Source organism: Penicillium manginii (assembly GCF_028828005.1).
Source record: "Penicillium manginii strain IBT 31320 chromosome Unknown utg000002l:1.0-5564898.0:1.0-5567710.0, whole genome shotgun sequence".
Lineage (NCBI taxonomy): Eukaryota > Fungi > Ascomycota > Eurotiomycetes > Eurotiales > Aspergillaceae > Penicillium > Penicillium manginii.
In genome coordinates, this window is record NW_026643103.1 from 2,967,421 (window position 1) to 2,992,996 (window position 25,576).

General features: G+C 50.1%; 10 protein-coding genes across 10 annotated transcripts; 4 read left to right on the forward strand and 6 right to left on the reverse strand.

Annotated features, from left to right (window-relative positions):
• Positions 1 to 124: 124 nt before the first annotated feature.
• Positions 125 to 2,946, reverse strand: N7533_002377 (glucan endo-1,3-beta-D-glucosidase; the record flags this gene model as incomplete). Its single annotated transcript, XM_057099027.1, has 4 exons — positions 125 to 463; positions 538 to 2,262; positions 2,316 to 2,684; positions 2,743 to 2,946. The coding sequence occupies 4 exons, from the start codon at positions 2,944 to 2,946 to the stop codon at positions 125 to 127; spliced, it is 2,637 nt and encodes an 878-aa protein (XP_056964163.1).
• A 1,205-nt stretch (positions 2,947 to 4,151) lies between these two features.
• N7533_002378 (UTP14 family protein) lies at positions 4,152 to 7,101 on the reverse strand (the record flags this gene model as incomplete). Its single annotated transcript, XM_057099028.1, has 2 exons — positions 4,152 to 4,334; positions 4,414 to 7,101. The coding sequence occupies 2 exons, from the start codon at positions 7,099 to 7,101 to the stop codon at positions 4,152 to 4,154; spliced, it is 2,871 nt and encodes a 956-aa protein (XP_056964164.1).
• A 266-nt stretch (positions 7,102 to 7,367) lies between these two features.
• N7533_002379 (mitochondrial 54S ribosomal protein mL41) lies at positions 7,368 to 7,819 on the forward strand (the record flags this gene model as incomplete). The annotated part of the gene is made up of 2 exons (XM_057099029.1): positions 7,368 to 7,550; positions 7,631 to 7,819. 2 exons carry the CDS (start codon positions 7,368 to 7,370, stop codon positions 7,817 to 7,819), a joined length of 372 nt encoding a protein of 123 aa, XP_056964165.1.
• A 795-nt stretch (positions 7,820 to 8,614) lies between these two features.
• On the forward strand, positions 8,615 to 12,470 carry N7533_002380 (HECT-type E3 ubiquitin-protein ligase; the record flags this gene model as incomplete). Its single annotated transcript, XM_057099030.1, has 4 exons — positions 8,615 to 10,662; positions 10,729 to 11,653; positions 11,703 to 11,732; positions 11,799 to 12,470. The coding sequence occupies 4 exons, from the start codon at positions 8,615 to 8,617 to the stop codon at positions 12,468 to 12,470; spliced, it is 3,675 nt and encodes a 1,224-aa protein (XP_056964166.1).
• Positions 12,471 to 13,480: 1,010 nt separating this feature from the next.
• Positions 13,481 to 15,786, forward strand: pab1 (polyadenylate-binding protein; the record flags this gene model as incomplete). Its single annotated transcript, XM_057099031.1, has 2 exons — positions 13,481 to 15,561; positions 15,630 to 15,786. 2 exons carry the CDS (start codon positions 13,481 to 13,483, stop codon positions 15,784 to 15,786), a joined length of 2,238 nt encoding a protein of 745 aa, XP_056964167.1.
• A 915-nt stretch (positions 15,787 to 16,701) lies between these two features.
• N7533_002382 (transcription factor domain-containing protein) lies at positions 16,702 to 18,864 on the forward strand (the record flags this gene model as incomplete). Its single annotated transcript, XM_057099032.1, has 1 exon — positions 16,702 to 18,864. The coding sequence occupies one exon, from the start codon at positions 16,702 to 16,704 to the stop codon at positions 18,862 to 18,864; it is 2,163 nt and encodes a 720-aa protein (XP_056964168.1).
• A 498-nt stretch (positions 18,865 to 19,362) lies between these two features.
• N7533_002383 (uncharacterized protein) lies at positions 19,363 to 19,734 on the reverse strand (the record flags this gene model as incomplete). Its single annotated transcript, XM_057099033.1, has 1 exon — positions 19,363 to 19,734. The coding sequence occupies one exon, from the start codon at positions 19,732 to 19,734 to the stop codon at positions 19,363 to 19,365; it is 372 nt and encodes a 123-aa protein (XP_056964169.1).
• Positions 19,735 to 20,200: 466 nt separating this feature from the next.
• On the reverse strand, positions 20,201 to 20,728 carry N7533_002384 (uncharacterized protein; the record flags this gene model as incomplete). Its single annotated transcript, XM_057099034.1, has 2 exons — positions 20,201 to 20,268; positions 20,599 to 20,728. 2 exons carry the CDS (start codon positions 20,726 to 20,728, stop codon positions 20,201 to 20,203), a joined length of 198 nt encoding a protein of 65 aa, XP_056964170.1.
• Positions 20,729 to 21,598: 870 nt separating this feature from the next.
• On the reverse strand, positions 21,599 to 21,913 carry N7533_002385 (uncharacterized protein; the record flags this gene model as incomplete). Its single annotated transcript, XM_057099035.1, has 1 exon — positions 21,599 to 21,913. One exon carries the CDS (start codon positions 21,911 to 21,913, stop codon positions 21,599 to 21,601), a length of 315 nt encoding a protein of 104 aa, XP_056964171.1.
• A 640-nt stretch (positions 21,914 to 22,553) lies between these two features.
• N7533_002386 (uncharacterized protein) lies at positions 22,554 to 24,683 on the reverse strand (the record flags this gene model as incomplete). Its single annotated transcript, XM_057099036.1, has 3 exons — positions 22,554 to 23,273; positions 23,349 to 24,426; positions 24,487 to 24,683. The coding sequence occupies 3 exons, from the start codon at positions 24,681 to 24,683 to the stop codon at positions 22,554 to 22,556; spliced, it is 1,995 nt and encodes a 664-aa protein (XP_056964172.1).
• Between the last annotated feature and the right edge of the window lie 893 nt (positions 24,684 to 25,576).

Genomic DNA, 25,576 nt, shown 5'->3' on the forward strand with positions numbered 1-25,576 from the left:
GGAAAAGAAATTGTAAGAAAGAGAGAAATAGAGAGAAAAACAAAACAACATAATAGAAAATGAGAATGAAAAAACGCCAACGACGCCACGTTCAAATGTTCAATACCGCCACCTGAACTTGAACCTAGAAACCGCCAAGGGCAGCGGCATAGGCGAGGTACCATGTGCGTGTGGCACCGCCGTCAATCCAGCTGTAGTCAAAGTGGTGCTGAGCGAAGAAGCTCCATGACGCCTTGGGGTTGACAAGGGCCAAGTTTGCGAACAGGACGCCCTTCCAGCCACCCTCGACTTTGTCGGCAGGGGTGGAGGCATTCGGCGCGAAGATGGCTTCCCATTCCTCTGCCACGAATTGCGGGGTTCGTGTGTAGGCGGAGTTGGGAAGGAGAGGGAGCATGTGAATTCCTTGGATGAATTCCAGGCTGTTACCGAAGTAGGTGGTGTGGTCGACCTTGTTCTCGAAGAGCTGTGGGATAGAAATTAGTATTGGTACGGTCATCAAGGTGAGGGAAAGCAGATATGAGCTGGGATTATACTTACAATGCCGGTGACCTTGTTTCCGGCAAAGTTCGGAGGCTGGTTGGTGTTGTTGTTGCGCATGAGGAAGTAGTTGTCCAGGGATCGGCGCATGATGCCCAGCATCAAGTTTCCACGAGCCTCCATGCTCGCGTCACCGATCGTACGACCCCACATCTTCACAGCATACGCAAACATGGTGTCTTCAGAAGTGGATTCTTCGTCTTTGCCATCGTAGGACTCGAAAAGACCCTTGGCCCATGAGTGACCGTTGAACCAGTCGAAGGCGCGAGAGAAAGGGAAGTGCGGGTCATCCTCCACTGAGTTGCCGGCATCGCGGACCAGCATGTTGACCCAGTCCTTGTTCTGGGCCAGCCAGCTGGAGTCAAGAGAGCCAATGATAGCCGCAGCCTGGATGAAGTAGCCATAGTGGAAATGGTGATCGTTGTACGCGGTGTTTCCAAAATCTTGGTTCAAGTCGCCCTTGTATCCTGCTGTCGAGACAACACCCTTCCAGACGGAGTCGTATGCGAGAGGATACTCCTGTTCGTTATTAACAAAGCGTGCAAAGCTGCTCTTGAGCTCCTGGAAGGCATCGCTGGCTGCGTGCAAATCACCGCCAAGCTGGGAAACAGTCCAAACGAGAGTCGCGAACTTGCTCAGCGCTTTACCGCTGTAATACATGCTGTTCAGGTTAGTCTCCTTGGAGATATTCTGCTGCAGCTCGTATGGGGCAACATCGACGATTGCTTTCTTGGCTTCAGGGGATAAGGCGTGGACATTGCCTGAGCTCGCTGACCAAGGAGCAAATCCCATATCAACCGGGAGCTTGGGCTCAACCATCGTCCAGCTATCGCCGATAACGGCAGTCGCATTGCCCTTGGTAGTACTTCGAAGGTGGATGCTGGTGACACGTCCAGCAGTGCCGCTGTCAAAGGATTCGACGTGATGCGGCAAGGCAAACATAATGAGGGGAGTTCCGTGGGCGTGTTTTCCGGCTTTGGTCCAGGCCAAGCTGTACGAGCCAGTATCGCCATCCACAGACCCAGTAACTTGACCTGCAATGGGATAAACACCAGCAGAGCTGTCGTAGAATTTCTCACCCGATTTGCCAGCAGGGTTCTTGGCGATCTGGATAGTACCAGAGAAACCATGAATACCACGGATGCTCGACTTGGAAACCAATTTCAGGTTCGGGTCCTTGTCATCGTTGGGAGATACATAGAGCACCCAGTGCGTATCATCTTCCAGATCAACTTGGTACTTGAAGATTCCAGGCTTGGGCGATCCAGCGCTGACAACCTTGCGGAAGAAAACTCCACTCTCGATCAGGGGCTGGAGGCGATTGTAGATACCGGTGATGTATCCCATACCCTGAACAACGGGGAAGGTAATGCTTTGAGCGGAACCGGCAGAGCGCTTCAAGACGGCGTGAGCGGAGAAAGCTTTGGGCTCCTCGACGTCGAGGACACTGGACGCATCCAGCTCGGTGGCAGATAGAACCACATGCTGAAGCCCCACGGGATTGATGTAGTACTCGACAGGGTCACCCGGGAGCTTATGGTTCTTTGGACCGAATGCCAGTACCTTAGCTTCCAGATGCGAGACTCCGACACCGTAGCTCTTGAGGGTACCTTGTCCTTTCGACCAACCGAGAGAGTACGGCTGGGTGAAGCTAGCATTCGTCTGAGTGCCAAGAAATAGTCCGGCATAGAACTTGTTTGTTTCAATCGGATCAGATGTATTGGCCTGGACTTTGTATTAGAAAGACATAGTCTCAGCTTCTGTGAATGGGTACATACATGGAGATTCTTCACCGGGTGATCACTACGAGCTTTGATATTCGCAGGAGGCGCATTGGTGGCGACTGGCTCGAAGACATCCTGGTTGTCCATAGTCGATGGGTGATCAGAACTGTCTGGAGGTCCCGGCAGATCAGTGGAGGAACCCAAACTTGGTAAGTCTGTTGGAAGAGCACTTGTTGGCGGAGCTGTGGCAGGAAGTTGAGATGTAGTCGGCAGAGCAGGATCAGCACTCGAGTCGTCGTCGTCGTCGTCGGGGTCGTCGTCAGAAAATAAGTCCGAGATACCGTCTAGAACTCGTCCAACGTCCGGTGACGGAAAAGGAGGTTCGGCTGGATGACCGTCGTTATTGAGGGCAATACGGTAGATCTGTAGTGTAATGTCAACATCGGATATAAGGCCCTTGATAGGTGATCATGAAACGTACTGGTGAGGTCTCTGGGATAAGCAGCCGCTCCTCAGAGTTCGAAGGAGGATATTGAGTCTTGAAAGCAGTGCTAGGCCCTGTAGCAGTCTGCTCCAAGATCTTTTCCGCAACGCTGCCAATTGGCTGCGTCTGCGGAAGACTGTGTACTGATTCTGCAGCAAGAAGCCATGTTAGCAAAGCTGTGGCCTTCCATGATGACCCCATTTTGCAATTGAAAGACCAAAAGAAGCCAAATAACCAATTGCAGGAGAACAGGGATGCTGTAAGTAGAATTCTATGCTCCAATATGTCCCACGTCTGAACGTGGACCAACAAGCACAGTGCAGCTTCGCAGTTGTTGAAGGGGAGGAATGGGATCAAAGAACAGGAGGACAAAAGAAGCGAGCAAGAGGAATACTTACAAGTAAGCTAGGTATGTGCTACAGATTTCAGTCGGCACAGTGAATGTGCTTCGTGCTCAGGGCTCCTTCAGTCTCGCAGCCCACCGCGGGCCAGATTGTTGTGACGGGCCTGCAGAAAGAATTCGGGCCTGCCGATCCTCATGCGAGATTAGTCGCACGGAGCTGCCAGATAGAGCAAATATGGATGGATGGTCAAGCCGCGGGGAGGACGGCGTGTGTTTAGTTCAGCAATGAAGGGTGTCGAGGGCAACAATGAGGTTCCTGAGCGGGCGAGGTTGTCCCCACCACGAGGAATGTGAGGTGGATAGGTGTCAACAAAAGTCCCACAAGGGAGTAGCCTCTTGATTAAAATTGTAATTGGATTCTAATTGAATCAACTAGCCGAGTAGATCATTGATTGTCTAAAATTGTATCTATTGGAGAGATGGGAGTGAAGACGCAGGGAGCTAAGTTGTCGTACCTGAGTGGGGTGGATGCCAAGGGTGTGAAGCAGCTTGAACTACTGTACATTAGGAACCTGAAGATCTTCCAAATTCTAGTAATTCAGAACCTGAAGGATTAGAGATAACTCTTAAGCCGGTGATTCACCATACAAACCATGGGTGGGAGAAAGCATGCCCCGATCAGCGGGCTGGTTCACCCAGCAGCCAGCCCGGCGATATGGTAGCATTCCAATGCCCGGCCGAGACGGGCCTTTCATGCTTCCAACACAAGCGGATGATTGTCGTCATCGGATCGGAAGGCCCGTCGAGTGTTGATCTATCAAGCCATGCCGAGAATGTCGGGGAAGCCAGAATGATAGAAAAGAGGCCGAACAAGGCGGAGAGCCAAGGTTAACTCGGAGATTGGGTTTGGTCTACGAAGTTGCTTGAAACATAAAAAAAAAACATGGTATTCTTTTTGATTTGCCCAGACGCCGTTGGGGTCTACCCCTAGAGAAAAATACAAGGTAGATGGTAGATATAATGCGGAAAGAATATACAGATCCCCGATTCGTAGCATGGTGGCTTAGACCATGGGCTTCTCCATGGGCTTGATAATGCCTTGCTTGATCAGAAGACGAGGTTTGGTGCCATCCTGGTAAGATTCCTTGGTCGACCACTCCGGGCCGAGTGGCATGCGTAGCGATCGCTCGTACTGGGACTTGGTCTCGAACTGGTGAGGCAATTGTGTGGCCATGTACTTGACGTTCTATGTGAGAGAGAGAGAGATTAGCTGAAGTTCCGTATTTGTCGACAGGAAGAAAATGATGATGATGATGATTGCATACCTTCTTGACACGCTTCTCATTGATGATGACCCGAGACAACTTGGCGTCCTTGCGCTTATCGGCCTTGACGCCCTCAACGGTGGTCAAGAAGCGCTTCTGTCTCTTCTTCTGCTTATTGCTGATACCGTCACCTGTCCAGCTACCCCATCCATCCAGAGTGTTGTCGACAACCTTATCACCCTCATCCTCAATGGTGTCCATCTTCTCTTGCTCAAAGTCTTGTACCACCTCATCACCGGCGAAAGCCCGTTTCACGAGGTCGTGATTCTTGAGTAAGACAGGCACATTATCCTCATCATCACTGTCGTTCTCTTCTTGCACACGCCGCTTGGAGGGGATGGCCTTGGCGGGCTTGCCCTTCTTGGAAGAGCTGATGGCCTGGGGCTGTTCGGCGCTGACGGAGATGTCAAGTGCTTCTTGAGTGTCAGCACCTTCTCGTCGACGGTTATTGCGTCCAGTCTGAACAAGCCACGGGTTCTCTTCCTCCGCTGGCACGTCCTTCTGAGGAATAGACAACTTCTTGGAAGATGCAGCAGTAGCCTTGGAGCCAGAAACACCGGGCTTCTGCTTCGCAGGACGGTCGGTAACGATGTCGATATCCTGATCCGAGTCGACCACCCGCTGCTCGTCGTCGGAGTCGGCAGCTTCCTCAAATTCATTCTTGGGCAAAGCCTTCTTGGCGTTCGGCTTGGTATCGGTTTTGGCTGATTGACCGAACTTCCGACGGCCAACTTCAGACTCCGCTTCTGACTGTGACTCCTCACCATGCAGATCACGATTGAGCTGTCGGATTTCCGCGTCATTCGCTTCTTTCTGAGCAGCTTCGGCGTTTTGCATGAACTTCATGGCGAATAATTTGGAATGAGGGCCCTTGTCCTCTCCCTCGGGTGCTTCCGCCTCCAAAGCAGCAAGCTTTCGCTCAAGCTTATTTTTGCGAATCTCCTCAGCATCCTCGGCCCAGGGATCCTCATCGTCGGATTCCGAGCTTGATGAGTCCAAGTAGGCGTCATCTCCACGAGAAACACTCTTTCCTTCAATTCGCTTCCGTAGCTCCTCCTCTCTCAACGCGAGATCAGCAGCACCGTTACGCGCATCCTCATCCCAAGCGGTGCGTCCGGTCTCCTTCAAGCTCTTGGCCCACTTGCTCTCGCGATGCTTAGAGCCCATACGAGCTTCGGCTCTCATGCGCTCGTTCTTCTCTCGCTCAGCTTCATCCATATCAACACCGGATTCCAAGAGTGCTTGGCGTTCTTGTTGCTCGAGCTTCTCACGCTCCTTCCGGTGCACACGACGATAAGCCTTGCTCTTGATCTTCTTGATTCGCTTGGATCGAACTTCCTCACGGAACAGCAGATCACGTCGCTTCCGTAGCTCAGCTTGCCGAGCGCGGATCTCTTCGATCGGCAATGAACGAGACTGGAGCTCTTCGAAGTTCTGAAACTGATCCTCTGCGGATTTGCCATTTGCCTCGGCCAGGCCACTCTCCGCCAAGATATTCTGAATCGTGCTTTCGAGGTCGGTGGTAGGCTTGGCGACATCCATGCGGTGGACTTGTTCGCCATCGGGGTTGGGAAGAGGAAATACGAGATGCTCGGCTCTGCGGTTGGCCTTGACGGTATCCAACCATCGGTCCAGGGTTTCTTTACTCTTTTCGTAGGCGGCAGCACGGTCGATTTTATCTTGCTGGCGCTTTGCTAAAGGAGCGTCTAGCTTGCCTGGGATGCCCGAGTTCGAGGCCTGAGGCGTGGCGTCAACGTGCTTGAGCGAGCTTTTGAGACGAGAGTCCGTAATCGAAGGAAGAAGATCGGCAACAGTCAATTTTTGAGATGCTGTTAAGCCGTACTCAGTTGGGTTGCTCTGCTCCTGTGTTCTTTTGGTCCTTGTAGATTTGATTGTTCCCATTGACTGGACGAAGTCCTGTAGTTTAGCCAGGCCGTCCTCTTGAGCGTCTGCATCGTCGTCGGATAAAGACATGTCGGAGTCGTCTTCGCTGGGATCACTCTCGCTATCGCCTTCAGAACCCGAATCCTCATCGCTGTCAGCTCCAGCAGCGGCCTTCTTAGCCTTGGAAGCAGCTTTCTTGGCTTCGGATTCTTCTTCAGCGGTATTCATATCCCAAGCTGTAAGTAGATCGACAGCATCTTCTCCCAGGTCGTCCTCGTCATCCTCGTCAGAGTTATTCCCCTCAGACTCTTCCATGTCCTCAGATAGAGTGATCTCGGGTCGCTTTTTTGGCGGGGCTTTCTTGGACTTTGACTTGTTTGAAGAACTTCCACGGAATGTGAAACCCTCAAACCGCTCTTCATCGCTGGATCCCAGAGCTTCATCGGAGTCTAGCTCTTCATCGTCGTCAGAATCGACTTGTCCCAACTTCCATTCGTGACCCTCGCTATCACTGCCACCATCGGCACTATCATATTCGGCTCCGGTTCTGCGGCGTTTGTGAATTGGTCCTTGCTCGTCGTTGTCGTCTTCATTGTCGTCGTCGTTCTCGCGAGCGGAGTGTCTTTTGCGTACATTTTTGTCGTCGGAGACACCAAGACGACTCCGGCGAATACCCAACCTGGTTTTGTTATCTGCCTCAGCGATAGCTAGAGCATCTTGAGCTCGGCTGGCCTGGCGTCTTTGCGCAGGTTTCTGCGCAGTGTGGTCTTGCGGCGCACGCTTCTGGGTTTGCCTGCGCGGCATGGTGGCGGTGTGAAAAAAGAACGCAATTATTCAACGAGCGGAGAGAAAAGAAGAATGAATGACTCTTCCACAATCAACCTCAAGGATCTTGTTGTTGCGGTGTGGAGGGGTTCAGGTTGGTCAACTTTTCTGCTGCAAAAAAAAGTTCTCGGCGCGGCGAAGAGCGGGTCTGACCGCCCGAACTTTCGCTCTCTTCTTCTCTCAGGCACGACCACCGCCAGTATCTACGAGTTATCTCCCAGCTCTTCTCCTGTTCGATCGCCAACATGTTCAAGCCCTCCAATCCCATGATGGCGCGCCTGCGCTTCACGACTAAGCAGGTCAATGGAGGATTCTACAAGGGTAACCGGACTGGTGCAATGGGTCACTTTGACAGGAAAGGCAACTACGTGATCGACTGGGAAAAGGTCCGCACTTATGCCGTCCCGGAAGACCTTGCGGACTTCAAGGTGGGTGACATTGATTGTTCCTTTCCATATGGCTGAGGAGGGTTGACAAGGAGAGTATCGGGATGCTAATATTGTTGTAGCTCACACCTTTTGTCACCAAGGTCGCCGAGCCTAAGCGCAGCAAGTACACCAAGGATGTCGAGAAGAACGGGCGCATAGTCAATATGGTCGACAGCCTCAAGGGTCAGGACTACCTCAACATCTGGGGCGAGCGCAATGGAGAGGAAATCATGCAGCGCGAGGTTGAAGAGTACAAGAGCCAGCGGTAATGAATGGCTCCGGGGAACCACCCCATATTTGGCTCGATGGCCTCAACCATTCCATATCTGAATTGGATGTGAGTACTCTAACCCGCGCCCCGATAGCTATTCTATCCTCTCGATCTTCCAGCCTTCTAACCATGTGATCCCAGGCGTTCGGCAACGCGTGTTGTCTCCCACCTTTCCACCGCTATCCGCCTCCTCGATATACCTTCCTACCGCTTCGCTGGCCGATCGCATCCTCTATGTATTATATGTACAGCATACTTGATTAAAAAAAGGGCCCAGTCGATACCCCTCGGCATCGATACTACCTATAGTCGAATGATGGAAGTGTGGATAATCCATGTTGATCCGGGCCCTGGGAAAGAAGAGTCGGAAATAGAACAGAGACGAGACCTGCTCTGTTAAGTCTATAGAACCACTATTGTTTGCAATAATAAGCTAAGCATAAACATCATCACTATTACTCCTACTCCGTACGGCGTAAGACTCGCCTAGGGTAATCCTCTTAGCGAGTGGCAATAGCGTGGCAACAAGTTCATCTCTTCACGCCAGAGTAACCCCAGAAGTGCGTGTGCCGTGCACCCAAGGCGGAGCCCGATAAGGTATTCATGCGCATATCGGGACCTTCCTTAGTCTTGGATATGTCATAGTTCTTCAACGTTCACTTCCGCAGCACGGCGGTATGAGCTTGCCGTTATTTCATACTTTGCATCTGCAGTGATATCCTTGCGCATAGACTTTCATCTCACTTGAACTTCTAGTTCTCGCCCTCCCCCCCGGGCGGAGGAACCCCACGCCATGTTCCAGTCCTTCACTGGCAGCTCTCGTCGTCCACGGCAGGTGAACCTCAGTGGTCGCTCCAACAATCCTTTCGCAGCATTCCCCGGCGGCTCGCCGGCACGACCGACCCCTCATGCATCGAATCCTCAAAGCGCCGTCGCCATTGCACAGCAAGAGCGTATGCAACGGCAGCGGGAGAGAGAGAAACAGAATGCGTCTCGTGTGATCCAGAGAACCTGGCGGGGCTACCGCAGCAAGTCAGGGACTCATCAGCTATGGAGATCTGAATGGGATAACAATGAGCGGCAAATGACGGATGCTGTGGACCTGGCCGTCAGTGTTGAAACTTCCGCCGATGATGCGGCCTTTTCGTCCCGTCGCTCGATTCCATACGCTACGGGGGACCAATGCCTGTCTCAGCTGAGGCTGCTGGTCCAATTTGTGTCATCCCGGAAGCGTGATGACATCTTACGCCTGGTGTACTTTGTCGATGCCTTCGAGCAGACGTTCAGGACACTTCCCACGATCGCCGCAGAGGGGGAGTGGACAAAGCTGCTCAAACGCTTGGCGATGGCGGTTCTCAGAGTCCTGAGCTCGGCATCAAAACCCCACGTTCCAATATCTGCGATCGAACCTTTGATTCGATCGGTGATATTCCTGTCAGGCTTAATACCGAAACAAATGGCAAACATTGCACGTGCTTACTACGAGACGATGGCATACCTGACCAAGAACCTGTCTAATTTGCACCTTCAGCGACAACAAACAGACTCTGATCAGAAACATGAAGGCGTTGATCCCGAACTTCTCCAGGAGGCGATCCTCGCTCTCTTACGCCCAATCACTTCGGAGACAATGTCCGTGTATGAATCATTCGCGACCTCATACCTCACTATCCAAGACCTCGGGATTTATCTAGGTGGGTTGGATGGGTTGGCTAGTCAGATAAATTACAGGATGCTAGCCTTGGCTGTCTCGGCATGCCTTGCAGAAACTACTCCAACACCTCGCGCTCTGAACGATACAAAATCCCGCATCTGGTTGCTGTCCTATCTCATCTTTTTCCAACGACATGCCCTTGGCACGCATGCCAATACCCATACTCCAGAGCTGGAATTTGTGACCGTAGTGTCGGAATTGCTCACCTCAACAGCCACTTTCCTAATGCAGGGCCTGGAAGTCGAAGACCCGAGTGAAGTGGATTTGCCTAAAGGGGTCCGTCCTTTACATCCATTCATAAAGGAGCAGGTGAGCAGTCTTGTCAACCAAAGCAGCGTTACTGGGCTTCTATCCCGCATTCGCTCCCCTCGTCAGTCGCAAACGGGGTTGATAACCCCATCGGACGAGTCAAAGAAGGCACGAGTGCTTGCCACATATGCCTTGAACCTGCTCAGAATATTCCCACGGCGCGGTGATGATATTCGAATGTGGTTATACCTGGGCTCTGCCCCTTCCGGAGAGCAAGTGCCGGGCCAGCTGGATGCAAAGATTCCTGCCATAAAATACTTCTGGCAGGCCTCTAGATCAAGCCAGATCTTCCAGGTGATCAGCAGTGACTCGCACAAAGTACTTCCTCTACTGCTCTTAACAGAACAGGCAAACGAATCCTTTGCCATGCCCCAAGACCAGAGAGATCAAGAGTGGACAACTATCCTACTTTTCCTTGAACTCTACACTTTTGTACTGAAAGTCATGGACGACGATGAATTCTTTTCTAGTACGTCCTCTTTCACCTCATCTGATAGTACCAAGGTTTCTTGGACGAGGGAAAGTGCTTTGCCCCTGAAAGATGTCAGTGACATGACAATATTCCTGAAAAACCTCGCCTTCACTCTTTACTGGAATGCAGTGGATCTAAGCGAGCCGGAGCTCCGGCCAACAGCTGTCAACCTCAGTACCTATTTTAACAGCGTTTCGCAAATACCCGGCTCTTCCGCTCCCGTACCTACTGCCGATGATCTTGAGTCTAAAGGACAGAATAATTATCTACCCGGGGTTACTGGGATCCCATTGGAGTATTTCAAGGGTCTTGTTACGGGATTGCTTCGGATGTTACATGAAAGAGAGTGAGTTGAAATTCCCAGACCTATGATAAGAAAACACCCCGATACTAAACAACGACTTAATTATAGTTCACGACGCAATTTCCTTCCCCCAGATCACTGGCTTATGACCAGCCGGTTTGATATGGAAGGGTTCATCCCCGCTGTTGTTGGTGAAGAGGAGAGGCGACATGAGGTCCAGGCTCGGATGGAAGACCCAGATGAAGCTGACACGGTGGATGATGGGACGAACACGCCGTATGGGCTCGCCGGGGCTGGTCATGCCCAGCAAACTATCCGACTGGAATCTCTGCGGCGTCATCAGCAACGAGTGGCTCGAGGTAGGGTCCTTGCGGCTATCGCACCCCGACTTGAAATCCTGCGAAATATGCCTTTCTTCATTCCCTTTACCACCCGTGTTCAGATTTTCCGCCAATTTATTTATCACGACCAGCATCGCCGCCGACACGGATATGTCGAGCCCGACTCGTGGCGTGCATGGCAAATGTCTAATGGGCACCCAGCGTTTCAGGAGATCCTGGCTCGTCATCAGGCAGAGATCCGGAGAGAGCATGTATTTGATGATGCGCTGTCCCAGTTCTACCAACTGGGCGATGGTCTCAAGGAGCCGATCCAAATCAGCTTCATTGATAAGTTCGGGGCCATGGAGGCGGGTATTGATGGTGGCGGAGTCACCAAAGAATTCCTGACCAGCATTACCACCGAGGCATTCAAGACCGAGAGCGCCTTGGATATGTTTTCCGAAAATGACGAGCACTTGCTGTACCCGAATGCCACGGCCGTGGCGCAATGTATTGAGGAATACAACGAGAAATGCAGAAAGAGCGGAATGCCTGTGTCGAGTTCCGAAAGCTCGGGACACGTCCGTGAATTGCTCCGGCGGTATGAGTTCCTTGGCCGAGTGATTGGGAAGTGTCTGTATGAAGGAATTCTCATCGATGTGAACTTTGCGCCCTTTTTCTTGTTAAAGTGGGCTTTGACGGGGGGGTACCGGGTCAGCCATGAGAGAGTCATCCTACCGGGCCAATTTGAATGATCTCAAGGACCTGGACCGAGGTCTGTACCAAGGACTGGTAAGTACTGGGAATGTAGTGGTTTATCTACGACTACAGTGAAGATGACTGACAAACCTTCTGTAGTTGCAATTGAAGAACTATACCGGAGACGTGGAGGACTTTTCGTTGGACTTTACCGTTACCGACACGATTCCAATGTCCAATTCTCCGAATCGGACAGTGACGAAGGAGTTGCGACACAATGGCTCCAAGACTCCCGTGACCAACCAGAACCGTCTGGTGTACATATCCTACATTGCTCGCTACCGTCTCCAAGTGCAACCTTCAATGCAGACCAACGCCTTCTTACAAGGCCTGGGACAAATTATCCAGCCAGCCTGGTTATCCATGTTCAACCAAGCGGAGCTGCAGACGCTGGTGGGTGGCGAGACTGGTGATATCAACGTGGAGGATCTGCGAAAGAACACACTGTATGGTGGTGTCTACGTGATTGGCGACGACAATGAGGAACACCCTACGATCAAGCTCTTCTGGAAGGTGATGCATGGGCTGAATAACAAGGAACGGCAGCAGGTTGTGCGGTTTGTGACGTCGACTCCTCGTGCACCTCTGCTCGGGTTCAGTCACTTGCGTCCTTGTTTTAGTATTCGGGACTCCACTGATGATGAGACGCGATTGCCTAGTACTAGTACCTGTGTGAATCTCTTGAAACTTCCGCGGTATTCGACCGAGGATGGGCTACGGAAGAAGCTGCTGTATGCGGTGAGCTCGGGTGCTGGTTTCGATTTGAGTTAGCACTGTCGAGTCTTTAACCTGGCCATGCGGTGCTGGTGCCAGCAAATAGCGGGAAGTTCATTGGTGGGTGGATGGAATGTGGTTGCTACCTAGGTGTAGACTAGAGAAATGAGTGTTCAAGAATCAATAAGTATTCTCCAAGAATATGAAGTATGAAGTACTGTATACATCTGCATAATACCCAATGGGGACTACTGTGAATATCAACCATGGTACTGACGTGGTGCACGTGAACCCCTCGCAAGCCCTTAAAGCAGCCCACCCACCTACCCAATCCAGCCTAGCGGCCCCTCTCTTTCTCCTCTGAGTTTTCCAGAAAGGCCGCCTTTTCGCGGGCCAACTTTTTTTCTTTCTGAAACTACCCACCTCTTTCTCTCTCTCCTTAGGGAATCCTCTTCTTTTTTACTTTCGACCATCTCGAAAGCCATTCAAAAAATCCTCAAAAAAACCCGAAAAATCCCCCAGAAAAAAACTTCGGTTATCTTATCTCCATCCCCTCCCCATTGTGCGGTGTGCGGAAGATTCCCTTCAACCGCCTCACTTTTCAAGGTTGGTCGCGTCCTCCAATTTCTCGTCTCATTTTTTACCCTCACTTTCGAACGTGCACTGCCCTGGTTTTTCTTGCTCTGTATTCTGCTGCTCTGTACTGTTTGGATCCTTCCCATCGATTGCAGCTACCATCTTGGTATATCTGGAATCAGGTGCAATTCCCCCTCCCAAACAGAGTCCTTTGTTGCGTGGTAATCTGTGCTCTATAGCTCATCATCCCCTTTGACACGTTTTCCACCCCTCGCTGGCTTTGATCACAGCACTCATGGTCCTCGCCAAAGAGGCCGCATGGAATGCAGTGTAACATTGCCGAAAATACATCTTTTTCGACACTTGTTCCCCACAACTAAACTTCACGAGAGTTCTTCTGCTAATACTTGACAAATTCAGAAAAGAAAAAAAAAGTCAGCCCGTCATCATGTCCGCCGACGCTGCCACCACCCCCACCGCCACTGACAGCAATGTCAACGGCTCCCCCCGCCGCTGAGGCCAACGGTGCTGCCCCGGCTGCTGCTGCCCCCGAGACCGCCGGCGATGCTGCCAACAACCAACCCCACTCGGCTTCCCTCTACGTCGGCGAGCTGGACCCTTCCGTGACCGAGGCCATGCTGTACGAGCTCTTCTCCTCCATCGGCCAGGTCGCCTCCATCCGTGTCTGCCGCGACGCCGTCACCCGTCGCTCCCTCGGATACGCCTACGTCAACTACAACAACACCGCTGATGGTGAACGTGCTCTCGAGGACCTGAACTACACCCTCATCAAGGGCAAGCCCTGCCGTATCATGTGGTCCCAGCGTGACCCCGCTCTGCGCAAGACTGGCCAGGGCAATGTTTTCATCAAGAACCTGGACAACGCCATTGACAACAAGGCTCTCCACGACACCTTTGCTGCCTTCGGTAACATTCTGTCCTGCAAGGTCGCCCAGGATGAGTTCGCCAACTCCAAGGGCTACGGTTTCGTTCACTACGAGACTGCCGAGGCTGCCAATAACGCCATCAAGCACGTTAACGGCATGCTTCTGAACGACAAGAAGGTCTTCGTCGGCCACCACATCTCTAAGAAGGATCGCCAGAGCAAGTTCGAGGAGATGAAGGCCAACTACACCAACATCTACGTTAAGAACCTTGACACCGAGATCCCCGATGAGGAGTTCCGCATCATGTTCGAGGCTTTCGGTGAGATCACCTCCGCCACTCTCAGCCACGACCAGGAGGGCAAGAGCCGTGGCTTCGGTTTCGTCAACTACTCCACCCACGAGAGCGCGCAGGCCGCCGTCGAGGAGATGAACGAGAAGGACATTAAGGGCCAGAAGCTCTACGTTGGCCGTGCTCAGAAGAAGCACGAGCGTGAGGAGGAGCTGCGCAAGCAGTACGAGGCCGCTCGCCTCGAGAAGGCCTCCAAGTACCAGGGTGTCAACCTGTACGTCAAGAACTTGACTGACGATGTCAATGATGACAAGCTCCGTGACCTCTTCGCCCCCTACGGCACTATCACCTCCGCCAAGGTCATGCGTGACTCCCTGACCGAGGGCTCTCCCTCTCCTGAGGAGAAGGAGGGTGAGACCTCTGAGGAGAAGACCGAGGAGAAGGCCGAGGAGAAGGAGGCTGAGGAGAAGAAGGAGGAGGAGGTTAAGGAGGAGAAGAAGGACGAGGAGAAGACTGAGGAGAAGCAGGAGGGCGAGGAGGCTGAGGAGGAGCAGGAGGGCGACAAGTCCGAGAAGAAGCTCCTTGGAAAGAGCAAGGGCTTCGGTTTCGTTTGCTTCAGCAGCCCCGACGAGGCCTCCAAGGCTGTCACCGAGATGAACCAGCGCATGGTCAACGGCAAGCCCCTCTATGTTGCTCTTGCCCAGCGCAAGGATGTCCGCCGCAGCCAGCTCGAGGCTAGCATCCAGGCCCGCAACACTATCCGCCAGCAGCAGGCCGCTGCCGCTGCCGGTATGCCCCAGCCTTACATGCAGCCCGCTGTCTTCTACGGCCCCGGTCAGCAAGGTTTCATCCCCGGCGGTCAGCGCGGTGGTATGCCCTTCCCTCCCCAGCCCGGTATGGTCATGGCTGGTATGCCCGGTGGACGTCCCGGTCAGTACCCCGGTGGTTTCCCCCAGCAGGGTGGCCGTGGTATGGGCCCCAACCAGCAGCTCCCCCCCAACTTCCAGGGTATGCCCATGGGCATGCAAGTCCCCGGTGGTATGCCTAACGGTATGGGCTACCCCATGCAGGGTCAGTTCGGCCGTGGTGCCGGTGGCCGTGGCCAAGTTCCTGGTATGCCTATGGGCCAGGGCATGCGTGGCGGTCCCGGATATGGACGTGGTGGTCCTCAGGGCATGGGCCGTGGCCAGGGCCGCGGTCAGCCCGCCCCCGCTGGTCAGCCCGGTCAGACCGAGTCTGCCTCCAGCAACCCCGCCATCCTCGCCGCTCCCCCCCAGCAACAGAAGCAGATGCTCGGTGAAGCTCTCTACCCCAAGATCCAAGCTCAGCAGCCTGAGCTTGCCGGTAAGATCACTGGTATGCTTCTGGAGATGGACAACGCTGAGTTGCTTGGCCTGTAAGTTTTCCCCCCTACATTTTTAACTTCCATCCAAAAATAGGCTTGCTAATACATTTCTCTACTAGGCTTGATGATGAGGATGCTCTCCGCGCCAAGGTTGACGAGGCCCTCAACGTCTATGATGAGTATATGAAGAACAAGGGTACCGAGGGTGAGGCTCCCGCCGAGCCCAAGCCCGAGGAGGCCGCTAAGGAGGCTTCCTCCGAGGAGAACAAGTCTTAAATGACGTGTCTCAATCAAACGCTTCGGAGAATGTGGTAGACCCAATGGTCGACGCTTTACTTCGCTCGGAACCTCTTGGACGCACGTTTTGATGACCTTTCATTTTTCTTTTTCCTTTCTACTGTTGAACCTTTCTCGCTCTGCTCCTCTTTCCCTCCGATCTCGATATCCCTCGGTTTGAAAAGTTTTCTTGTCTTAGGCAGTGTCACCTACTGGTGGTTTAGTGAACGCGGCACGACTTCGATTCAATCTCCCCTGCCTCTCCCATCGTACACCCCTCCTCCAGAGTCAAATCTGCTGTCTCCTGCCTTGAGACCTTCTCAAGGGACACGCTTGTCTGCAGAGACGAGGTCGGTAAAAGTTTATTTCCTTGGGCGCTGGATGTGGGTTTGTTAAGATCTACCTTTTTTTCCCTTTTTTTTTCTTTGGGAGGGAGTTGTGACGTCTTTCTCTTCCTGTCCCCCTGAATCTGTGTTTCACGTTATCGTCCTCCCTAGTATTTCCCCATATTTTCTTACTTTGTAACATAGAGATATGTCTTCCTCGCGGAAGGGTCTCGTTTGTCCCTCTTACTGCCCCGGATCTAGGAGTGCAGTGCCGTGAACCTAATGGGATGGCCGAGTGCCTGATTTGCTTTTAAATGATTGCTTCTCATAAATATCTCTAATACATAGCCTTAGGCTCTGATATCAACTCAGATATACTAGAATGAATAAGAGTCATTGCATACTAACTGGTATGGGCCTGAAGAATTTGAAGTTCAAGTTGTAGTTCCCCGGTTTGTACCATGACTAAGCATTCCGACCTCCTCGGATGAAGCCGAGGGTAAAGGACTTTAATGACCTTTCAGGCAAAAAGCTCATGAGATTTCGAATTCTCCCTAGCTGCTAGCTAGAGCGAAATGCCCAGCTCACAATGGACCCGCCAGAATACGAGCCCGGAACATCCGAGATCGGCTCCATAACGGCCAACTCCAACGAGGATAGCCAGTTCGTGGGCTCCTCCAGCGGCGTTTACTTCGTCAATACTGTCAGACGTGCATTTTCCACGGGACAAGATGTCCAAGGGTCACCAGAAACGGAGTTTCCTCTAGCTGAGGATACTCTTGTCGGTGCAGAAGACTCGCCTCAGCAGAACCGACGTGCTACCGTGTCTTCGAGCGCAGATTCTGCCTCCCCGCAAGGGCCGAGAGATGACCATGCATACTGGAGATATGATCCAACAATTGCTTCGGCTTTAGGCCAAGCCCCGCCCCTTGGGCTGTCTAAGGAACTCATGATGATGTACTTCAAAGTTTGGCATCCTCTCTTCCCATTCCTGCACGGCCCCTCCTTTTTGCAGGCCATGGAGGGGTTATATTCCCGTGAGACATCAGATCAGTCAGCCCAAGGCACCTTATCATCAGATCATAGGAGCTTGTGTTGGACAGTAATCTTCCAATGCATCTTCAACCTTGGACATCTACTCCGACCAGACCTGGAAGTCCCGGCTAAATATCGAATCCAGTCACCAACCAACATGATCTCTTTGCTTGCGGTCCTGGCCACTCGGCACGATATCGCTTCATTGCAAGCACTACTCTCTGTGCAAGTTTATCTCATTGCGACCATGTCTCTCAGACTGGCATCCACATTCGGAGGATGTGTCTTACGGTCTGTTCTTCACGCGGGTCTGCATCGCTGCCCATTCCGGTATACGCAACTCTCGTCCCATGATAGGCAGCTGAGGAAGCGCATATTCTGGTGCGCTTACGCTATCGATCGCTACTTAAGTCAAGCTCTGGGTTTGCCCCTCGGTATACAAGACTCAGATATCGATGTTTGTCTACCTGCTGCGTCAGAGATTCACACTCCAAGACGACGATTCATGGGCTCGAATACGAACGAAGATTTACAGAGCATGTCACATTCCACCGTCCATAGTTCTGGAAATGGACAAGGACCCAAAGACGACACTGTGCCCTCTCGCCCCGGTGAAAATGGGTCCAGAAGTGCCTCGGAAGCAGAAAATCGCAGGAAAGAAACAGTCTTGGCTAGCTATGTTGACTCTGGAACCCTCACGGGACGAGCATTGGAGATTTTTCACAAATCTATCCTTGTTCGGTCCGTTCGCCGAAGCTCGATTCTTTTCCTCGTGACCGATGTGCACAAATGGTGGAATAGTCTACCACTCGAGCTTCAAGGAAAAATACCAGGAAATCCCATCGACACAGATCGCCCATTTGACTTCGGTCCATTCTTCACGGTGCTATACCAACATCTCATTCTCATCATTCATCGGCCGTCATTATCGTCGGACCCGACAACGGCAGAATTCTGCTCCGGCCTGCAAACGTGCATTGGCGCAGCCAGGGCTATTCTAGCCGCGTTGAAAAGCCAGGTAGATAGCAAACAGGCATTATTTTGGCCTGGTTTCTTGTCTGCGGCGTGGATGTCGGGCCTAGTTTTGGCTTTCGCTTGCCAGCTTAACCAATACGTTATCGCAAAAGGGCTTCAGGAAATTGATGCCTGCTTGGGTTTCCTAAACCAGATGTCTGTCCAATGGGAGACAGCTCGGCACTGCCAGCTCGCCCTCTCCGTTCTAGCTGCCAAAATTCGACAAGTGCAGAGTCACCCCGACGCAGCAGCAAAAGCTCATTCTTATACATTAAGAAGGCGAGGCGAGGCGGAAGCTTTGGACCCCGCGGAGCGGCGAGAGCAGAAAAGAGCAAAGCTCAACAGGCGGTCTAGCGAGCCGCACAGCCCTCGTGGAGCATCGTCAGATGATGCGTTGGGTCGAAGAAATGCGTCGCAACCCGACGTATCTTATCCAGCAGTAATGGCAGGCTTTGGAAATAACACTTCCATGGGTCTACAAGCTGGACAGGATTCTGCACAAAGGCATTCCCAACCCGTGAATCCCAATGGAGAACCGACTCTAGCAGACATGCCCTCTTCCTTAGCACTCGACTTCCAACAAACGGAAGCCAGCCAGCTCCAGGGTGGTCCGAATTTTGATCTCAATATGGTTGACCTGCTTCAAGGGGCGAATTTTGATTCTCTTTTTGATATAATTGGACAGCAGTATCCTAGTTTCTAGACTCTCTGCTTTGGTCTCTACAATACGAAATGGAAGATAAATACGGTCTACTATATTGAGAATGTCCAAATAAAGGTCCATGGTATTAAAATTAAGGTATAATCTTGTGAGTCACTTTCGTAAAAATAGTTTACACTGGGCGTACTAGGTGAAGAAGATGCCCAGGTGCCCAGGTGGGTATACCAATGGGTATACCAATGCTTGTCATCCATGGATGCTAATGAAGTTTACGTCGTGAGGCTGCGGTTTTGCACACCGACCAATGCCCTCAGCAGAGCTTCATGCAATTACTAACATTCACGTATAATTGGGTCAATTGCTGTCGTGAAAAATCCTTTACATTGGGATGCAAGTGAAGGGGATGGGTATACCATTACTGATCATAATGAAGGTTACCTCGTGAGGCTGCGGTTTTGCGTACCGACCAATGCCCTCAGCAGAGCTTCATTATAAATTAGTCTTGGAAAGGCCCACTGAAAGATGAAGCGTAATCGGACTTCACTTCTGTTTCCGAGTCACAGGAGGAAAAATATCATCCCGGCGAAAAGGCGGCCCCTGGTAGGGGTAATCCTGAATGAAGGTGTCAACGATACTTTCAGCCATATTAAAGAGTTCTTCGAGATCGTTGTCCAGGCTAATGAGTAAAATGGGGTATTTATAATCGGTGTATCCAGGGTCGATGTGGGTCCATGTAACGGCGAGTCGGTCTTGGATATCGACGCGCATTTTCTTGAGCAGCTGCATGTCGGTCATCCAGCGATCTTGTTCAGTGAAATATACGACGACCCAGAACATTACTGGATCGAAACTCTCTACTGAAGACGAAGCCATAAGGCTGGATGTGGGTGATATTGTGCGACTGTCCGACATTGGTGGTGGGAGGAGTAAGCCGACTTAGCTATTTGTTATGTATTTGTATCTTAGGGCTGCTTGATCTTCTCTCATATAATGGTGGTCGAGGGGACTTATATAGTCAGATTCGAGGCGAAGATTGGCTAGAGATCCCCTTTATGCTTTGTCTTGACCCATGACAATAGTTTATTTGATCTTGTTGAAAGTCTTTAGATGAATGGGCTTTGTTAAAACTAAATGCCGGAAAATGAACAAAGACCAGAGCATCCGTTATCATAGACAAAAGAGGGGCCATTGAATAAACCGATTGGTGGTTCCCGAGCTTAAATCTGGTCAGTTATGATGGTCGTGATGATACTAGGAAAATACAAATCATGCGAGACCGACGTTTTCTGTCTCCTACCAAATCTTACCAGAGGCTCAAGGTTACTAATGCTTGGTTCCCTAGTTAAGCTTGCTCATGAACAGATATATTGTTCCAATGTCACTTTACGCGAGGAGCCACGAGGGAGAAAGTAATAGAATTGAAGAGGAGATAGGACCGTGCTTGTTCTAGTAAAATTCGAGCATGTGGGAGTCACTGCGAATTCATTATTAGCATGTCACTTGTTAGCATCAATTACGTAGTCAACATTTTCAATTAACTTATTTCTCACTAGATCTCCCCGTGTTACCACCTGGATAGAAGAAGAATCAACCCCTAGTAACTCATTAGCATTGACTCAAATAGAGAATACACTGACTACGCTGGCGAACATATTCACTTTTGCATCTTTGAAGAAATTAATTTTAATTGATCCATGGATTGAGATAAAATTCAACAGTAGGAATTAAGACACCATATACTTACATCTTTACCCACATACTACCGAAATTACATACCAAAAATGTTCTGATGATTAAAAGGTAGACCATGAGTAACAACCCTTGGAATCATATCCTTTACAAGCTTCTCTGCCTTATCGTAGGCCTCGTTCTCCATGATATAGACATCATTGACAATAACCATCATAGTGTAACTATACGGTCTCCATGGGGGTCTTTCGTGGACCGGACCTGTGAGAATTGCTCGCTTCTCTTTAATTGCCCTAAGCATAATTCTCAAGATGGCTTTATGGCTCTTGCTTTTATCCGAAGCCTCAAACTCAATCGTAACCCAATGAACGAGGGAAAGCAATACCCGGGCATATTGTTTACAGATGATGATAGGTGTTATGTAAATATGACTCGAGTCTGCTGAATTCGAGACGAGGAGAGGTCAGATTTTAAATAAGGAGGATTCTATCTGTCAAAGAAGGGGTACTAGAACCGCTTCTTTGTTCTGACTATCTCAATAAGAATTATTGGCGTTCGTTGTACGATACTTTTGCTCCTCTTTGTCTATCATGGTTTGTTACAATAGTATTTATGTGACAGAAATGTTGAGCATCCCTTTCAGGCATACAAACTTTGAAAGAATCCATTGACAAGCTAAGCCTTTTCGTTCAGATCTGAAATATTAGCATCATCTTGAGCGTCTGGTCAGCTCTAATAAATATAATGAAAGTTGGAAAAGTATCTTGATACTGCCTAGGGCCTAATTAATCAATTTACTTACCTAGTAGGTACATGCCAACTTGGAAAGTATTATATAATATTGGATAGAGAACTATATACCTAGGTATGCTACTAGTAATGAATGAATTTTAACATACTATATATGATATTGGGGTTGGTTTTCTTCACAACAAAGAAAAGTATTTCGAAAGCCACATATTCATGAACTTGCGTCGTGAGACTGCGGCTTCCTTGCCGACCAACGTCCTCAGCAGCTCAAAATATGAAATTATGCTCTCATTTAAATCGATATTAAGGATTTTTGCCGCCAGGGCTGACTCACAGTTTAAAAATCCCCCCAGCGTGAAAATGGAAGTCCCATCAGGTCAACTGTCTGTAGCCAAGCCTCAACAGTACTAGAGGCTTCTTTATAAATATCATCCACGCCGCTGAATGGCCCGTTGATTTTGATGGAAAAAAGGAAAGATGCGTACGAGCTGAGATCATGACAGGAAATTGTCACTTGTCGACTTTGAATCGAGTTAAGAATCTTCTCGAGGAGATCCCTTTCTGACAAGTCACTATCAGAGGGAACAAATTGAATGTTCAGCCAGAGAGCACCTGTGTACTCAGCGGCACCCGCTTCGGAGTCGTGGCTCATTATGGTGGTAGATGCCCTAGGTCAAATTCCAAGGTTTTGTTGTTTCTATTATGGGTAGAATCTTTGAGAAAGATCCCGAGGTCGTAAGAGAGAAATCTGAAAATTTTATCGAGGGAGCAGACTCCAAGTCCATTGAATTAAAGGAAGAGGAAAGGGGCTAGGTTGCGTCTTTATATACTTCAAACACCTAGGTACCTATGTGCCCAGGAGGCGAAGACACAACAGGACCGCAAGGGAAAAATAATATTTCGGACAAAGCCGCGGAAGCTTGATTGTTCTTCTTTGTTCAATAAAACATCAAAGTTGAAAGAAAACAATGGCTTTGACCAGGATCTAGTAGGATTGGCGTTGGGCCTGAGGCTCTATTATTCAAATTTTGTATTTAGGATGAAATCGGATAATTTCAAGTAAGTGCTAAGCGAAAAGGCTTCAGATAAGCAGTACATACGACCAGGGTATAAGAAAAGAGAACGCCAAAAATCAATCAAAGCGAGCAAAATATCTTCTCTCCTTTATCAACATCTCAAGAAAGTCTCAACGACAACTCAGATAGCGTTTTGGGGATAGTATTGCTCAAGAAATTGATCATCAAGGTAAGGGTTCCCAACGGTATTGATCTGCCCGAAGACATTATATCCATTTAACTGATCCCAATCGCCAGCGAACAATCCCATAACCGTATCAATCGGAGGTTGAGCTTCTGCGTCCACTTCGTGTTTCGAATTGACCGTTGAATTATTGACAACAGCCATGAAGATTTGCATAAGAACAGTCTTTGTCTTCTGCCCACGGGGCTGAATTGTGACATCTCCTCGCAAGCATCTATCCCAGTCTGAACTTGATTGCACCAGTTTTGATAATCTTCATGGTCTTCTGATTCAACCGCGATTGCCATCAAGGGAATAAGGCACGCTTGGAATAGGAACCAGACAGCATTCCAGCAACAGATTTTGTTGGGTCGCCATTCCGCCTGAATGCTAAAAATAGTCTCCATGGCGATGTCCCGGCATTTGGAGACGGCTACCCGTTCGTTGAGAGCGAGATGATTCATGGGAATGATTCTGATGACAGTGTCGAGGAGAATCGGCCTATGTAATAGAAATCGGATATTGTGATACCTCCACTTGAGAACCACCCGGGCATCCTGAAGATCGGGCGGGCAAATGTTCACAGAATGTAGGAATGGCGGTAGACTTTCAAACCATGTTAACAACATCTCATCATAGTGGCGAAGCTCATCGTCTGCCATAACTGAGTTCACTATCAAGCGATCTTGGATAAGGTTGATGATCTTGCACAGCTGGATATTATGGATGAGAGGTGAGTTTATCGTGGGCTCTGACATAGGAAGAATACCGCGCTGGATGTAAAATTAGCCCCGTATGCCCTGGCTGCCATGGATGGAAGTAAAATATTCCCAATTTATTGGTCATACCTTGTCATCAAGAATGTTGTTTGGCAGTTCTACCGCAATCCCATGTGTAATTGAAGGTCTCCCCAACGTCACAGATCCCCACGTATCGAGGACATAAATCGTCCACCAATTGCGGCGCTTTATCTCTTCTTGTGGAGAAAACTTTCCTTGCATGTCTTCGGGACATTGAAGGTGTAGCCCCAGGCCACCTGCAATCCGGTAACAAGCCCCAATTATTGCAGAAGCCATGTTTGGGCGATTTCTGAAATGCAGGTACTGGCCTCCCATGAGCAGCAGGGCTTGTAAAGTCTCTAACCGACCACTGCCTAAGCTTTCCAGTGATAGATACTGTTGAGCTAGATGGAAGTACTGCAAATCCTCTTCGGAGTCCCCCGGCGATGAGGTTATGCTGCCGAGCGCGAGTACTATGTTCAAAAGGGCAAGCCATGATCGATCCGTAGTTCCTTGATGATTCAGATACCTGCTGCGAAAGCTGGGCTCGTGTATGACGGGAGCGAAAACGTGAATTCCCGCAAAATAGGCGTCGATCAATCTTTGTTCTTCACGGTATGAACATATTGGCCCGAGGTTGGAAGCTGTTATTGTTGTCGTTCGCAAATCTTCGAATATTCCAGAGTTTGCTTTTTCTGACCTAGATGGGTTCTGTATCCGGGATGGGACAATCTTTGTTAAAGCTCTGACAGCTGCAGCAACTGATGAAATTCCCACAAAAGAGGTCTTAGAATCGTTCGACAGAGAGAGTGCATTCACATCATCTTCCACAGACGTGCAAACTGCCGGCGAATTCTCATCCCACTCAAAGATCGCCGACTCCTGATACTGTAACTTGTAGAGTCGATCATGGGCATCCGAGTCCGGCACGGATCTCGGCTTCTGCGGGAATACAACGTCGGGGGATGTAACCGAGGAACTATAGTTGCTTGTCCCAGGAGTGAAGTCACCTTCCAGTCGGGCTTGCTCTAATAAGTTTGCACGAGAAAGACTTTTGAGTGTCTGTATAGAGGTATTCGGAAAGAGGAGCTTGACAACAGCTTCATAATCCCCACCAGGGGCAGCGTTAATTGCCGCCTTCTGACTCCTATCAAAATTGAAACGTCAGTCGAAGCAAACGTTTGTCAAAATAGTGTGCCATGCTCACTTCCTTCCCCTCCGACGAAATTCAGGGAAAACACATTCCACGTTACAGGCCAAACAGCCCGTGCAAGGCTGCGTTCCAATACACTTGGTTTTGCGTCTGCGGCATTCCACGCATGCTTTAGTAACAATTGAACGACGTCGCTCAGTTGGACTTTGCACCGAATCACTGTTATTGACCCCAACGAAAGTATTGAACATCTTTTCCAACTTCGAATTTTGAAGTCTTTGAAATTGTTCTTAACTTCTTGACTTGTTCTCCAGATAACACTCAATATAGAGAATCCGGGGCCCCGCGGACTGGAAAACTAAACCAATCAAATCTACCCTAAAAAGCCGAGAGTGGATTGAACGCATTGACCACGAACTATACAAGGGCGTCGGCTTCTCCCGGTCTCAATGGACTGTGCTCACCGGTGGCCCGATTCATATTCCAGAAAGACAGTTGGCCTATGGAAATGCGATATAATACAATTTAGCGTGTCTATGATACTTGGCTGTATGCAGGGATTGGACCCCAGCTCATCAATGCAACCTTTGAAGCCACAATGGCGGGTCAACGGTTCCAGGTATACTTCGCAGACACAATCTACAAGGAGTCACAATGTCATCATCTGAAGCTAATGCATTTACGGTATAGCTATCTTGTGTAACTTTATTTTTCACAGTCTTGTCTCATAAGGGCAAATGCTCCGGGTATCATCTGGGGGTCAGACGGTACATCTGAGACAGAATCGACGGCCAGGGGTATCGTCTGCTAATGGCTCAGGGGGCTTTGCGGGGCTTATTCTCTTCCAAGGGCGTCTGATCGGCGATGACATTTTGGGTGAACGGATGGCTTGGACACATGCTCCCCCGCTGTGTCTATATTAACCCGGATTTTGCGGCGCTATCGGGACCAACAATCCCGTAGACCGAGCTCTCTGAGATATTTGCTAAAGAGAAGACATGTGTTGAAGACAGCTCTTGTGGGACTATCTGTATTATAGTAGGACTAGAAACCTCATTAGCCCGAATAGAAAGGACAAAAAGCCACCGGTGTGCCGAAGCGAATCGCTCGGCAAAGTAATTGATTGCGGACTCGGGGGAAGCGA